At 41.4% G+C, this 15,018-nt stretch overlaps 1 protein-coding gene across 2 annotated transcripts in view; it reads right to left on the bottom strand.

Moving 5' to 3' along the window:
* Nucleotides 1-14,175, bottom strand: part of DCBLD1 (discoidin, CUB and LCCL domain containing 1) — a 64,461-nt gene extending 50,286 nt beyond the window's left edge. Inside the window, exon 1 of one of the 2 annotated variants that reach the window (XM_037065114.1) lies at nucleotides 13,845-14,175. In XM_037065114.1, the coding sequence (XP_036921009.1) occupies nucleotides 13,845-14,100 (256 nt within the window). In that variant the 5' untranslated portion in view covers nucleotides 14,101-14,175. The remainder of the gene's footprint in view (nucleotides 1-13,844) is intronic. The other variant, XM_037065113.1, reaches the window with a different exon arrangement.
* Between the last annotated feature and the right edge of the window lie 843 nt (nucleotides 14,176-15,018).

Genomic DNA, 15,018 nt, shown 5'->3' with positions numbered 1-15,018 from the left:
TATTTAATTGGGGGGGGGGAGTCAAACCTATTTTATGTGGCGCTCAAAGAAATCAAATGGCTTTAGCCATGGAGTCAGTAAGTGATGGAACTGGGTATGAACTCGGGCTCCAGGGGTCACAGGACAGGCCAGAGAACAGAGGCGAGGTGAGCCAAGTAACAAACCTGGGTGAGGAGCTGGGCCTCTCTGTCCCCTTGTCAGAACCTGGGCAACCTGCCTTTCCGGATGGGGCCATGGCAGGCAACAGAAGAGGGAGGAATCTGGGAGTGCAGCTTTTGCAGAGGACCATTTAATTTTAGAACAAAATGCAGAGTATACACATAGATGTGAAGGAAAAAATGTTTAAAGCATTTACTTCTATGACCTGAAATTATAAGTGATTTTATTTTTAAAATTATTTTCCAAACTTGCTATAATATGAAACATTACATATAGATAAAATAAGATAATTAAAAGTGCCAAAGTCACCTAGTGTTCTTTGTCACATTAAAGCCTACTTTCAGCACAAGTCTTAAGGTATAGACTAGAAGAACTCTCTACCAAGTTGTCACTAAAAACTCCGGAGACAGCCAGGGACTTGGTACAATGCGGTTTCCATTTGAAGCTGCTCACATTCAAGGGGGGAAGTACGTCATTCCTGAGGGTAAAGCGACAGGTCCCAAAACAGGTGTGGGCTCAATATCTGTTCTCCAAATGACTTGTATGAATTGATGGATATGATTCTACCCCTCAGCCTTTAACATCAACTATTTGAGAGGAATGGATATATGAGGTGTTCCTAAAATAAGCTTAAAACAAGTCCTAGGTGCTTGTCTACGCAAGTCGAACGCTTATTTAGTCTACTGTGATTCCACTCACCAAGAAAGAAAAACAGTAACTTCCTTAAAAGACTATTTCCTTTTGATAACAAATCATGTTCCATTAACAGAAAAGTGAAATTAAGATATATCCAGTACAGACTAAGCTCTGCAACACTACAGATCATGATTTAGGCATTAAAAGAACACTTTTGACTGAATTACACCTGTCTGAAAAGTATTTGGGTGAAGTAAAATAAACAGTGGAAAATACCTTTAAGATTAATTATTAACTAGTCTCTAAAATAAGACAGCAGTTTTTATTTTTTTATTAAGACCTATAGTTAGAACAGATTTTTTATCCCAACCTAAGCAAGCACACATAGATACGCATGCATAGATAACAAACGAAAGTGAAAAAGTCAAAAAGTTTGACTTTTTAAATTATATCTAATGCACTGTAACATTTCCTATTCTGTTTCATTTCATTTTTTAATTACAAGCAAGCATGCTGAGTGTGCCAACTGAATTGATTTTATTGCCTACTAATAAGCCATGGTCTACAATTTGGGCTACAGTGCCCTCAAGTATAATCATTCCTAGAAACATGATTTTACTTCTAGAAACAGAAGTAAAATCATTTTTAGAAACATGCTTTTATTACAGTTATATATCTTGTGCTTCTAATAATCAAGTTACAACAGGTCTCAGCAGAAACACCATTATCCATGTGTGGGTGTGAGAAAATTTCTTCCCATGTCTAAGATCAAGTGAGCTCTTGATGACTACAGTCTTTTCAGCCACAAAGGGGAGCATGCAATTATTACAGAGCTCTTTGTCTGACGGTAAGGTGCACAGATTTCTGAAGGAATTACTAGTGTCATCATCAGCCAGGCACTCTTAAGGACTTTGCTCTTCTCCAGTGGCACTGAACTTTCTTACTTTGTGTACTACCTGGAATGGGATGGAAAGACAAGGGCAGGAGGGCCTGAGTGATTGTGTAAAATAACAAGTCAGAAGTTATAATGATAAATCTTCAATTATTCAACATCTTCAGTTTTCCTGAAAAGAAAATGAGAACTGTGCTGAAAGATGTTCTAGTTATAGACTAAAACACATGGCCAAGTTCTGAAAAAACTGTTTAGAATCTCTTCAAACCTGCTTCTTTCTCACCACAAATAGATGCTAATCATATGACTAATCATCTTATGAAGATAATAGCAATACCTTTGCCTCAACAAATGAAAGGCACTGAAAGGTAAAGTGAAAGAAAACACAAGGGACTTACTGTCAAAAGTCTGTCCGTGTCAACCCTTCACACGTTTCCTGTCAACCAAAAACACGACTTACACTAAATCAGTTTGAATGTATGAACACGGGGCAAATCATTTCAAGAGGTCCCATCCACAGCTCACTACGTGATGTGAGGCTGTTTCCATTAGTGTGCAAAGACAGCCATAATTCCAGTGTTAACATATGAAAGGGACTATGTACACCCAATGGGAAAAAAATCTCAAAATCTGGTTTAATGCTACTCCTTAATGTGCTATACATAAAAGCAGTTAAAACTCTAAAGTTTTTGGCCACACTCCAGTCTTGTGATTCCACAGAAAGGGTTATGGGTACGGGGGAAGAGAATTTGCACACCTTTCGTTTTTCTAATTTCATAAAATTTTTTATACTTGGGAGGTGACCACAATAACAGTTCTCACACTGGGTTCCCACACAGCCTTGCCCAGTTATGATGCTGTGGCCTTGGGCGAGTCTCTCTATCTCTCCAGGTTTCGACTCATCATCTGCGACACGGAGAAAATGAGAGCACCCAGCTTGCAGGGTCGGCACAAGCACTCAGTGAGATAATGATGGTCAAGGGTTGAGGACATAATAATAATTCAATACATTTTAATTATTGAATTAAAATATATTCACACAGTAATATATTTTAGCATATCACGATAATTCAATATATTTTAATTGCTATTTCCATTTTAAAATACTACACATGAAAGTATTGAGAATATTGCTTTGAATTAGCCAGCTTCCTCCAAATTTCATCAGCCACTGGCTCTGGGAGGTTAAGTTACCCACTTAGCATGTATCAGTTTTCCTTATCTTTAAAATGGCCCACCATATCTGGGTGTGGCAAAGAGGAATGAGTCTGTGTGTTAAATGCTCTAAACACTGGAAAGCCAAAATCTCGAGGGCATATTCACTGCTAAGCCGGCATGTCCCAGAGTGGGCACTGTGGACTCCTAAATCCAAAAAGGAGTTTTACAGGAGGTCAAAGTCCTCGTCTCCAAAAGAGAGTCGGGGTCCAGGCAAGTAAGGTTGCAGAAGCCTACCTTTTTCTGTACCACAGGACATCTCAAAGCCCTTGCAGGGCACAGAGAAGCTTTAGCAGAGGATGCAGTTTGCAATATCCCCAGGGAACTCTTTCCTCAGAGGGCCTTACCTGGTAGTCATGTTCTGTGGGACACACAGGCCAGCTCCTGGGCTAGCCTCTCAAAAGTAGGACCCACAGAGATCCCAAAATGGAGCTCCTGAGATTAAAAACTGCACACGGAGAAGTGTACTTTGGCCTAAGAACAACACTGAAATTGCATTACATGATTCTGATGTTCAAAAGCAAGGTTTACCCACTGTTGTTTTTAAGTTACAAGTGTTTGGGATCACTGCAACACATTTGACACATTGGATGAGAGAAGTTTCATAATTTCACAGATGAAAACTTAAGGAAAAAAACGTGTTTGTACTTGCTGTACAAAACCGGTCTTGGACAAATGTTTTATCTCTGTTGAATAGATGCTTCGGATAAGGAAGCTGGGGGAAAGTGGGTGCTGACCTTTCCTCCTAATGCCAGGATGTTGATGTAATGTCCAATCTGTGACTGTGAGGTTGAAGATAAATGGGAGAAGTCTTTCCTGGCCCTTCGGCGTGCTGTATTTCCTAATCTTGGGTCCATGTTAAACACACATATCACCGTTATTCAGATAAATGTAACTCAATATTGACTTTTCTCTCTGGAGTCCAAAAAATCCAATATAACCAAGTACAGACAAAGTTAACCTGAGTTTTAAAAGTTAAGGTGGTAAGTAGTCTCTCTTTCAAACACAAGTGTGCTTTCACTTTCACAAAATACATTTTTCAAAAAATCAATAAGAACCAAAACAGTTATTGAAACAGAAAAAAATCATAACATTTTGAAAGAGATCCTACTAATCCTTAACATTTATCCAAGTATTTATTGTAAAAGGTGGCAGATACTACAGAGCATTCTAAGGACTTTACATTATCTTATTTAATCTTCAAGATGATCATATTTGACAGATAATATTAGTTTCCTTTTTAAAATGATAAATATTTCATATGTATGTGTATACATGGGTGGGGAAAAGTAGGTTTATAGTCATAATACAAATAAGCAATACAATAATTAATAACTGGTAATACAAGAATAAACTTTGTGTTTCACATACAACTATAACCCTACTTCTGCCCACCCCTGTATACACACACATATACACATAAGACAAACATATGTACACAGTAATATCTCAAACATCCAACTACATGCCCCATAGCTTATACTTTAGGACATTTCCAATGAACACTGTTGATACCCTCAAAACCCTTTCTTCATCACACATTCCTCCTGCTTTCCCTGTCATATGTGTGAAGAAGCTCAGGTTCTGAAATGCTGAGTGACGCAGCCCAGGAGTCTGTGCTGGCCTCCGAACCTCGCCTGTCTGACTCTCGAGACCATGGAACTCGGCCACTGCACTCTAAGGCTGCCATTGTCAAAGTCATCCTTCTTAGAGGTGAAGAAACTGAGGCAGAGAGATTTAAGACACTGCCCAAGCTCACACTACTACTGAAAAACGCAACTGGTATTAAAACTCACATTATATCAATTTATTTATAGCCTACCTTTTAGTCTCCAATTAACATGAGGGCAGTAGCCATGTTTAACTTAGTCTCTTGTGAAACTTATGAGAAATTTTACCTCTCTCTTTTTAATTACAGTAGGCACTTTTTACCAGACAGTTAAGGGAATAGTTTAATGAGAAGTGACTATTTTACCTAGAGCAAAGGTTGTTCACTTTACTTAGCATCAATGTGGCTCCTAAAAAATGCTCTGTGAACGAAGCTTCCTGTGGATTAAAGTGTTGCTTCTCAAACCTCAGTGGGCACACTGATCACTTGGGGATTTTGTTAACGTGCAAGGCCTGGAAATTCTGCATATCCAAAGCTCTGGGTAATGACCATTCTGTTTGTCCTTTTAAGACATACCCTGAGTAGAAAGAGACTAAAAGGACCCTCATTTTTCACTGGGATCTTGCAGTGAATGTTTTTTGAAATTAAAAGTCCTTGAGATATCAACGATATCCCTCAGAACTACTGAGGGATATCAATAGCTATACAGAACTATACAGATAGTTTTATTTTGATAGCTATTCCTAAAATTGGAACATAGCTAAACATTCTTGATTTGCCAACGCTTACTTTCACATTAGATTTCACCACAAAGACTAGGACAGGCAATGATTTGTTTCAGGATCTACATTTTAGCCAGGTGTGATTTTCAACACCTGGACCAGAGTGTCCATTTAGGAGTTATCTGAGCATACAGTGGAAAATACAAAAAAAAAAAATAGGATGAGAAGGTTTGTGAATACACACATATGTACTATATATAAAGAAAAAGTAATCAATATTTATTGACTAGCAAACCTCAGTTGAGAGACATGATATCATATCATACATCCAAGGGAGCATGAAATGTACGATTTGAGAGAGAAAAAATAAACCTTATACAATTCATATCACATTCCACAATCCTGAAAATTGCGCTGGTTTTGCACATTCCACATTCTGCATTGCTGAGTTTATCACAATCTGACAAAAACACATGGTTAGCTATTAACTGGAACTTAAAAAAGTCTTAATGGTTCAGTGGTGAGTGTGATCATGTCTAAAAGAAGTCAGACTGTTAATTTAGAAATTTATCTTATAAATGTATGTATTTCTCCAAGGCTTCTTTTCTTTAACTTGATTTCTCCCGGACATGAACTTCCCTTGAAAATGAAGGCATTTAGAACTGGAGGACCTGCACCCACATCCCACCATGGACATGCAATGTGAATGTGCCTGGGGCCAGTGACCATTCCATCTCTCTAAGTCCCAGTTCCCTCAATAGCTCTCAAAATTGTTGGCATTAAATTAGGTACAAAAAAAACCCCACTTGGTAAATCAAAATATATATGAAAATAGGTTCTTAGATTTTTTTACATAGAAAAATCCGATTGGACATGCAACAATAATCAAAGGATGCTTAAACCATTGCGTGAAATGTTGATGAGGAAGAGTATTTTTACTGAGAGTCTTACCCCACAGATTACTTGCCGGAGGGGAAAGAGAACCAAGGTGTACTTCTGCCTGAAGTCACTGATCGTCTTTAGCATCATTAAAAGTGGGGCAATAATAACAACAACAACAATATACGCATCTTGTGATACAATTAGCAGTACACAGCACTGAGAACACAGCCTGAATCTAATCCAGTCTTTCGGTTTAACTCGGGTTTATGCAGGAAGACAGGGAATAGAGCACCAAGTGTAAGACACAACAGACAGAAGCAATCAGTCCAGTTTAGGATGTGAGCTGTGTCACAGGACAACTGAAAGATTTCCTTGCAGGAAAATAAAACCATTTTTGGGTGGGGGTCAGAGGTAGATTAAAAGTGACTTAAGAGACATAAAAACTAACTGCAATATGTGGATCTTCGTTGATACAAACCAATGGTCAAAAGACATGTGTGGTTTCACTGGGGAAACATGAAGATATTACTGTTAATATTCTTAGGTGTGCTCATGGCATCATGGTTATGTACAGAACTGCTGAGAGACGCAGATGAAATATTTAGGGAAGAAATGTCAGGTATTTTAAATACCTGAGAAGAAAAACCGTGTGTCTGTTAAGATCTTTATAGTGGAGCACACGGCTGTTGTCAAGAGGATGAAAAAGGAGAAAGAAGAAAGAAGAAAGAAAATAAAGAGGAAAGAAAAGGGTGTTGTCTACTTAAAAGGCTAGAAGGTCTTAAAAGATTTTTAGTCTCTGGAGCTAGGAGCAACCGCAGGTCCAGGGCCATTTCTCTATCTGTAGAGTTAAGCCATCTTCTATTTTAGTCTCTTGGAAAAGTGGGGACTTCCTAGGAGGGAAAAAAGGCAAATCTCGGTCCATGTAATTCTCAAAATATGCACTCTTCATTCTAAATTCCTGATAGAAGAAGCAATTCAATAAACAGATCCCATGTTCTACTGGTCCCATGGGCTAATAAGTCTTAAAAGTGTCCTCTTTTGGGCTAAAATCAACTACATTTCAATCTGATGTAAATTTGTTTTTGTGAAATGCAATAAAAAGGCTGAAGTAAATCTAGTCAGCCATTTAAAAATTAAGAGGGACCCAAGAAATTTTTACCTATTTTTCCCTGAAGGAAATTTTATGCACTAATAATTCAAATATAACTGAACTTCATAAATTTTACTATGTGTTGCCCTTGTTCTTTGTCAGAGATAATAGTGAAATAAAGTTCTGTTTTCCTTTTTTCAAGAATAGAGTGCTCCATAAATATCATTACCTACAAACTTTAGGTACATCCACTAAACCCACCCAGTAATGAAATGGAACCAAACAGTAATGGTTTCCAAGGATTTTAATTTTGTGATGAAAGAAAAGAAAGACTGTTCTTTGCCCTTCCAGTAAAATATAAATATGTGGAACACTGAATTAAAAGGCTACAGATAGTGGTTGTAATTTGAATTACAAAATGCTGCACGTAGCCCTGGCTAGTGTGGCTCAGTTGGTTAGGCCTCAACCTGCAAACCAAAAGGTCGCAGGTTCGATCTGAGGTCAAGGCACATGCCTGGCTGCTTGGCTGCAGGTTTGGGCCCTGGTTGGACAGTATATAGACAACAACCAATCAATCGATGTTTCTCTCTCTCTCTTTTTCCCTCCCTTCCTCTCTCAGTGTAAATGAATATAAAAACAAATGTAGTGCTCAGTAAAGAAACCCCAAACAGTTTAATCAGTTAAAGGTTGACCCCTTTGAATGTAAATTAAAAATTTCATCCAGGAAGGGCCAAGATATGCACATCACCTTTTTAATACCTAGTGTATTCAAAGTTAAACTCAATACTTTTCTCAAATAAAATACAGATAAGCAAATTACTTCTGACTTCATAAGCAAGAAAACTTATTTGGATCACACAAAAAACAAGAATCTTGATAAGATGCACAGCTAGTTGGGCAAAACAAAATTTCTCCTTTTATACTGGATATTCCTCAGTCTCGATAAATTGCTTGAAAATGAATTTTTGGCTTATGTGACAGCTAAGTATAAAAATAAATATAAACTTGAAATTTTTCTCCAGCTAGTATGGTGAAAAGCTTTTAATAAAATGTTAGGTTGAAAAAAAATCAGAATATAAAAGCCTGTAGACACTACAGAGTGGAGTATCCAGGTATTAGTTTAGTCATTGTATTTATACCTCACACATATGATATACCTATATATTAGGTATATATATTATATATATATATATATAATATTTAGTAAAATATATTTGTCTACCTATATTTACTAAAAGCAAATAGTAGATAGTAGATGGTATATAAGTGTGTGTGTACATTTGTTTATTTGTTGTGGGGATATATAGTTGTGTGTGTGCACATGTGCCAAAAACATGTCCTTAGTGCTTCTCTGTATAACATCTTCTTTGCAGGATTCTGATATATTGGGACAATATTATTTGTCAATACCATGCTTGTTCCACAGCTGCGCTGCCTGGCAAGCATGAAGGAAGATCTTTGGGAAAGCAGACAGGAAATAAATCTCCACCCAAAAAGAAATGTATTCCTTTTTTCAAAAAGTTCCTGTGTAGCTTTATAAAAAGGGAGAAGTGAGGTAACCTGGGACCAATTAGCTTTTACTTTGCTTCAGTGTTATTTGCAGCTTTTCCTACAAAAAATATCCATCTCACTTAAAATTAGCATATACGATACCCAAGACATTTCTGCAAAGACAGGGTATGCTTTCACACAGCACGCAACTCCCAAGGACATAGTTCACAAAAACTAGGATAGTAGAGCAAATAGCAATGGTGGCAGTAGTAGTCAAGGCACACATGACATTATGGCTTAATATAGTGCTGATGTCACAAATGTCTAAACACTGTCCTCAAATGATCTTCAAGGTGAATTAGGCCCCTGATGGCCTCAGTGTAGAAGCATCTGCAGATCTTAGGGAACCAGTGACCCACCTGGTTCCAATCAGTATACCACCTGCTGCTCTATTCTTAAGAACGCCTGTACATGCCTCAGGGTAGCTTTCCAGGTGTAGACTGGAGAGGAGGCTCAGAGACTCCCCCCACCTTGGGTTGAATTTAGTCATTTTCTTGAACATATGCACAGTGCTTCCCAAGACATCACAATAGTCATGTATGCAATTCCTTTTTAAATAACTCATAGAATAGCATCCTTCACCTCATCCTCTCAAACCTCAGCTACAGCCTTCATGCACTAACTCAGGAAATAGTTACCTGAAGCTCATTATCCACCAGGCACTATACCAGGTACTGGGGGGTGACTACACAGGAGCGCATTTTGTCTCTACCCTCAAGGGTCTTTTACACTCTCTCCCATTCCACTCCCCACCTCCTCAAACCCACCCCCTTAAAACAAAACCCTTCCTTTTCAAATCCCCTTGAAAGTCAAGGTTGGTAGTTGGTTCCAGATTCATGCTAAGATTCACAGTTAAAATTTATTTCCATGTTGGGTTAGAAAACATCATCCCACCTGCATCAGTTAAATCTCTCCCATTTTCTCACCCCAAGGCAAACAACAATTTTTTAAAATACATATAAAGCAGAGAATGAACATCTGGAAGATGATATCAATATAACTCTTCAGTTGCAAAAGGGAAAATTACTCCCAGTCAAATGAAAAAAAAAAAAAGCAATCTGAAAGTCCGGCGGTACTTTTCCTTTCTTCCTCAGTACCAGACTTTGAATACAGCAGAATGAGTTCTCTATCTTAAATCCTTACTTGCAGACTTCTTATTTACAAACAATAGTCAGACTAGACATACAATGTTATTACGGGTTTTGATTCTCAGCTGGAGTCAGCCCCAAGTCTTTAAGAGCAGGGCAGCAACTGGGTTTTCGCTGCCTTCTTACCCCAGAGCCGCTACCCAGCCACCACTGAGCATCTGTCCCTACTGAGCTCCCACTGGGTGCCGGCCACTGTCCAAACTAAAAAGCTCTTCAGGGACCTCGTATTGTTGTAAGGATAGTATGCATGAATTAAATAACAGTACGATTATACACTGTTGGAAAAGGATAAATGCTCTAGAGAAAACTGAAAGCAGAAAAGGGAATATGAAATTCTGGGGATGGCACGTGGGCTACAAGTGGTCGGGGATATCCTTCCCAAGAAGGCAACATCTGAACAAGGACTGAAGGAGGAGGGAGTGGACTGGATAGTTGGGGCAAGACACTTCCGGGCAGAAGGAGCAGCACGTGCAAAGGCTCTGAGTTTGAGGGGTGCCTGACACCTTTGAGAAACAGCAAGTAACCAGCAGGGCTGCCAGTATGGGTGAGTGTGCTGGAGAATGCGGTGCAAGAGGCAGTGTGTGTGTGTGTGGGGGGGGGCAGAACAAAGGGACCCTTCACATCTGTCACATTAATAGCAATACTAGTAATAAACAGTAGTGAATTGTAAGGTAGTTGGTGTTTATCGAGCTTTTACTATGTGCTAAGTGCAATTCCAGATAGGTTACCTGTATTACCTCTTTAAAAATGCTAAACAATTGGTTTTTCTGTGGTAGATTCCAAACTCTATAGAAAAGGTTTCCCAGGAAATTTTTTTTCTGACCTAACATGGCTAAAACCTTTGCTAAATGATGCAGTTAATTTAACTTCCTTACACATCTTAAAAATAAAAACATAATTCATCCTGGCTGGTGTGGCTCAGTGGATTGAATGCCGGCCTATGAACCAAGGGGTCATCCATTCGATTCCCAGTCATGGTACATGCCTTGGTTGTGGGTCAGGTCCCTGGTAGGTGGTATGCCCGAGGCAATCCCACATTAATGTTTCTCTTCCTCTTTCTCTCTCCCTTCCCCTCTCTCTACAAATAAATAAATAAAATCTTTAAAATAAATAAATATAAACACAATTCTTTGTAAATGTCATATGTCTTGCTTATTTTCATGTTATGGGTTCTTTATGATTTTCAAGTCCGTGTCAGCACCACAAGGTTAAAGGGATCAATTTATGTGATGAAAAGTTAATAAATACAGTTTGAGACATTATTCAGAGTTCAAATCCTGCTTTCATAACATCCTTTGATTTGCTTAATGAATCTTTAACATAGTCTTTCTTTTCTGAAATATATGGTATAACTTAATGTTCAAGTGTCACAAATTATATCTACCAGAGCCCAAAGATATGGAACATATTGTTCTTCTGGCATCTTCCCTTCTTTCTGCTGTACTTCACTTAAAAAGCACCCTTGCACACAGACAGCATGCCAAGAGAACTAGCTGGGCTTACTAAACAACATTAATTAGTGGAAGCACCAGATGTTCCATCCTAAAGAACTTCAGTAAACTTTTATTACTTAGTTTTCCTTAATTAGAAAGTAATTTGAAAATGCCTCCTAAACACACCAAAAAAAGATTGTTCAGGTCAACCCAAGAAACATTTATTGAGCACCTTCGTCAGGTGCTAGGAAGATGAAGACAATCCCAGGTGCTCCCCTTGGGAATTTTCAGTTTACAGCGCTGACAGGATCTCAGACCTTGGAGACGAAGGGAAGTTTGGGCAAGTGCACACAATGATACAGAAGGTGCCAAATTGAACTTGTGCTTACTTTTTAGGAAGTTGCTCACCAAAACAGCAGATATCAGCTTAAGAGAGAACTTCTAATATTCTAATATTAAATTGTCTACAGTACAGATGGTAGCCCTTTATCATAATCCTAACATTATAAAGTGTTTCTACCACCTCAAAGCTGATTTGAATCAGAATTACCTGGGGGAACTTATTAAAAGCATATTTTCCCAGGCCCCACCCTTTGGAAATTCTGATTCACAATATTGTGCTGGGGCTTTATAAAGCTCTGGGAGAGAGTGGTGGTCTGGCAGCTTTGGGGAGGCATGAAGCACCAGACTAAGCTGACTCCAAGAATGATGAAGGAAAAATGTAATTAATAAATGGTGTCTTCTCACCAAAAAACAGACTGTTATGCGAGCCTGCTCTTTGATCTTCTAAATACCGAGAACACTAATGTCACCAGTAACATCGTCCAATGGCATAGTCAGCAGCATATCTCACAACCTGAAAGGGGGGTGCTGCTGCAGTTTATGAAAACTTGAAAAATAAGTGACTAAAGGCTAGTTAGGAAAATCACACATGTGCAAAGTTTCCAAAAATCACTGACTATGTCTCTTCACTTAAAAGGTATCAGAACTGGAGTTCCTGGATTTTTTTCAATAAATGCTCCAAATCTGTGTTTAACTTTCTTTGTGACTGAACACCCACACTTTTATTGGCTCTTTAACATCCTGAATGTATAGGACGCTTCATGGAAGTTCAAATGACAATTTCTTCTTTCCTTAAGTCACCCGCAGTAGTCTCAAATTGGAGGCTCGGTAAGAATCCCAGCAATCGCACTCGTCAGCAGAGAACTGCTCTACAAAGTACCCAGTTAACAGCCTGGGAATGGTATAACATCTGACAATTCACTTGAAAAGATAGGCGACAGTTTCGGCCGGATTAGTACAGAGACACATTGTTGAATTGATTCACAGATGTGCAGTATTAAACGTGCATCTTTGAATAGGAACTTGAGAAACATTTTTAATGCTTGAAACACCTATGATAAAAAATCCCACACATTTAACAAAATTTTATACTATGCCTAGCATTCTGTTACAGTGGTAAGACAGATCTCGTCTAAACCGTAGCCTTAAAAAAAATAACAAATTGGTATGTCTGCAAACTTAGTAACCACTACTACCAGCATCCTGAGTATAAATGTTTCGAGCTGGGAATGGATACATTGTTCAGTGAAGGGGAAAAAAAGCATTGGTTAACTTTTGATTCTTGACTCATCAGAAAACACGGGTTGGGGAGCTGTCAAAGTATTCTGGACAGATTCACTGCTGTGTGCTAACCGCTGTTGTGGAGAACAGAAGTAGGGGAGGAGGGGACCAAGAACTTTTAAAACGCCGCAGAAAGCTTCCCCTTGCTATCAAAATAACTGATCAGCAAGGATTTGCCTGGACTGGTAAACGGCTTGCTGATTTATTCTGGTGGAAATGCAAAGGTAAACTCGCTGTGGGTTAATTAGGTCCAACTTGAAACCAAGGACGAAATTCAGAGAAAGACCAGCCTGGTCGGAGCTGACTCGCTCTTACTCCCAGGAAGGAGCCCAGCTAGCCACCTGCATCCAACTCGGGTGCAGGCAGCCCACTGGTGAGGGGCGGCGCAGCCGGCCAACCTCCCGCAAACATTTCCCGACCATTCGGTACAAGCCGAATATGCACTGGCTGGGGATTCCAGCCGCGCGGGGGAGAAAGGCAACTGGGAGCGCCCGGCGGTCCAATTGCTGAGCAGCTTGGTGCAAAGGACGCTGGAGAGAAGTGTCCTCGTTTATGACTCTCCCCTAAGGCTGCAGGGGTCCTCCGCTCGCGACCCCTGAGCCCTGTCACTTCTCACACGGCCGGGGGAGTCAGGAAGTCTGCAAACTAAGTGGGGCTGCGAAGAGGGAAAGTGGAGAAGCGCCAGTGGATTCGCTTGTCTGAGGGGCAAAGACGATTGGGGGTGGAGTGGCGGGCAGAGATCCGAACGCAGTAACTTATTTTTACTCGAGCTGCCGTCCGCCAGAGTGAGCAGGACTCCGCGGGGTGTAGACAAGACCCCAGCTTCCTCCCGCGCTCGGTCCCTCCAGGCCCAGCCCGCCGCCCACCGGACGCGCTCCACTCACCCTGCTCCGCCGCCAGCAGCCGGCGCGGGGCGGAGACCAGGAGCAGCAGCAGGGCCAGGAAGCCGCAACGGGCAGCCCCCGCCAGCGCGCAGCCGCCGCGGACGCCAGCCACCATGGCCCCGCCAGTCGCCAGCTTGGCAGGCTCGGCCTCCCCACCGCGGGCGCAGCGCCACCGCTGCCCCGGCCGCACCACCTCCTCCGCGGCCGAGCGCGGCCCAGGGACTGGGCAAAGCTGCCTCCCGGCACCGAATCCCATTGGGGCAGCCGGCCGGGGCTGCCAGGGGCGTCTACCGCCCCGCCCAGCTTGGCCCCGTGCGCCGGCCCCCAAAGGAGGAAGTCCCGCTCCCCAAAGGCCTCCGTCCGAGAGCCGGGAGGCTACGAGGAGCTCCCGGCTTTCACACTGGCTTTTTCCTCTGCTCCTCCTCCCCCAATGCACTTGAACCTGGGAGCACGGAGGTCACCTGGCCTTGCCACCTGCCCCGAGACGCGCTCTGTGGGGTCCTCCCCCAAGTGCCTAAGCGCACGGCGGGTGCGCCAGAAAAAAGGTGGGCATGCCCCTGAGGGACCCGAAACACGATGATAGGATCATGATAATGGCAATTAAAATCTAATTCAAGTCCATTCATTCAAAGTTAAGATCCGGCAGTGTGCTTGCCAGGCACAGTGCCCTTTGCGAGTGGTGCCCTGAAGAGTGGTAGGGAAGCACGTTCTGGGGGAATTGATTAGATGGCAGATGAGGAGACTGGAAGTAGGGGCGAGGGGAGGGGGTAGGCATCAACCAGGAAAGACCTTTTAAATAGTGACATCTAAACTGAGAATCTGAAGGTGAGTGGGACTTGATTAAGCGGAAGGAGGCGGATGGGGGTTTGGACCGAAGAACAGACGCAGGTGCCAAGGACCTGAGGGAGGAAAGGGCCAGGCAGGCTAGCTGCAACAGGTAGGTGCTTGACCAGACATGAAACCCCCAGCACAGAGCTTGGGCCGGCCAGAATGAGGAGTACCGGGAGGCCACCTGAAGGCTGTTTAATTTGATCCTTAAGGAATGGGCAGCCAGGGAAGGCTCAGAGAAAGGAGTGACAAAATCTGACTCGGGGCGGGGGGTTGAAGAAGGGCTTGGGAAAGGGCAACTTACATAGAGAATTACAAAGTTATTGAATGGGGAAGTGGCAGTGAA

Source organism: Sturnira hondurensis, unplaced genomic scaffold (genome assembly GCF_014824575.4).
Source record: "Sturnira hondurensis isolate 20B ecotype Veracruz unplaced genomic scaffold, ASM1482457v3 Scaffold0015596, whole genome shotgun sequence".
NCBI classification, from domain to species: Eukaryota; Metazoa; Chordata; class Mammalia; order Chiroptera; family Phyllostomidae; genus Sturnira; species Sturnira hondurensis.
Note: the sequence above shows the minus strand (reverse complement) of the source record. Positions and strands in the feature narration are given on the sequence as shown.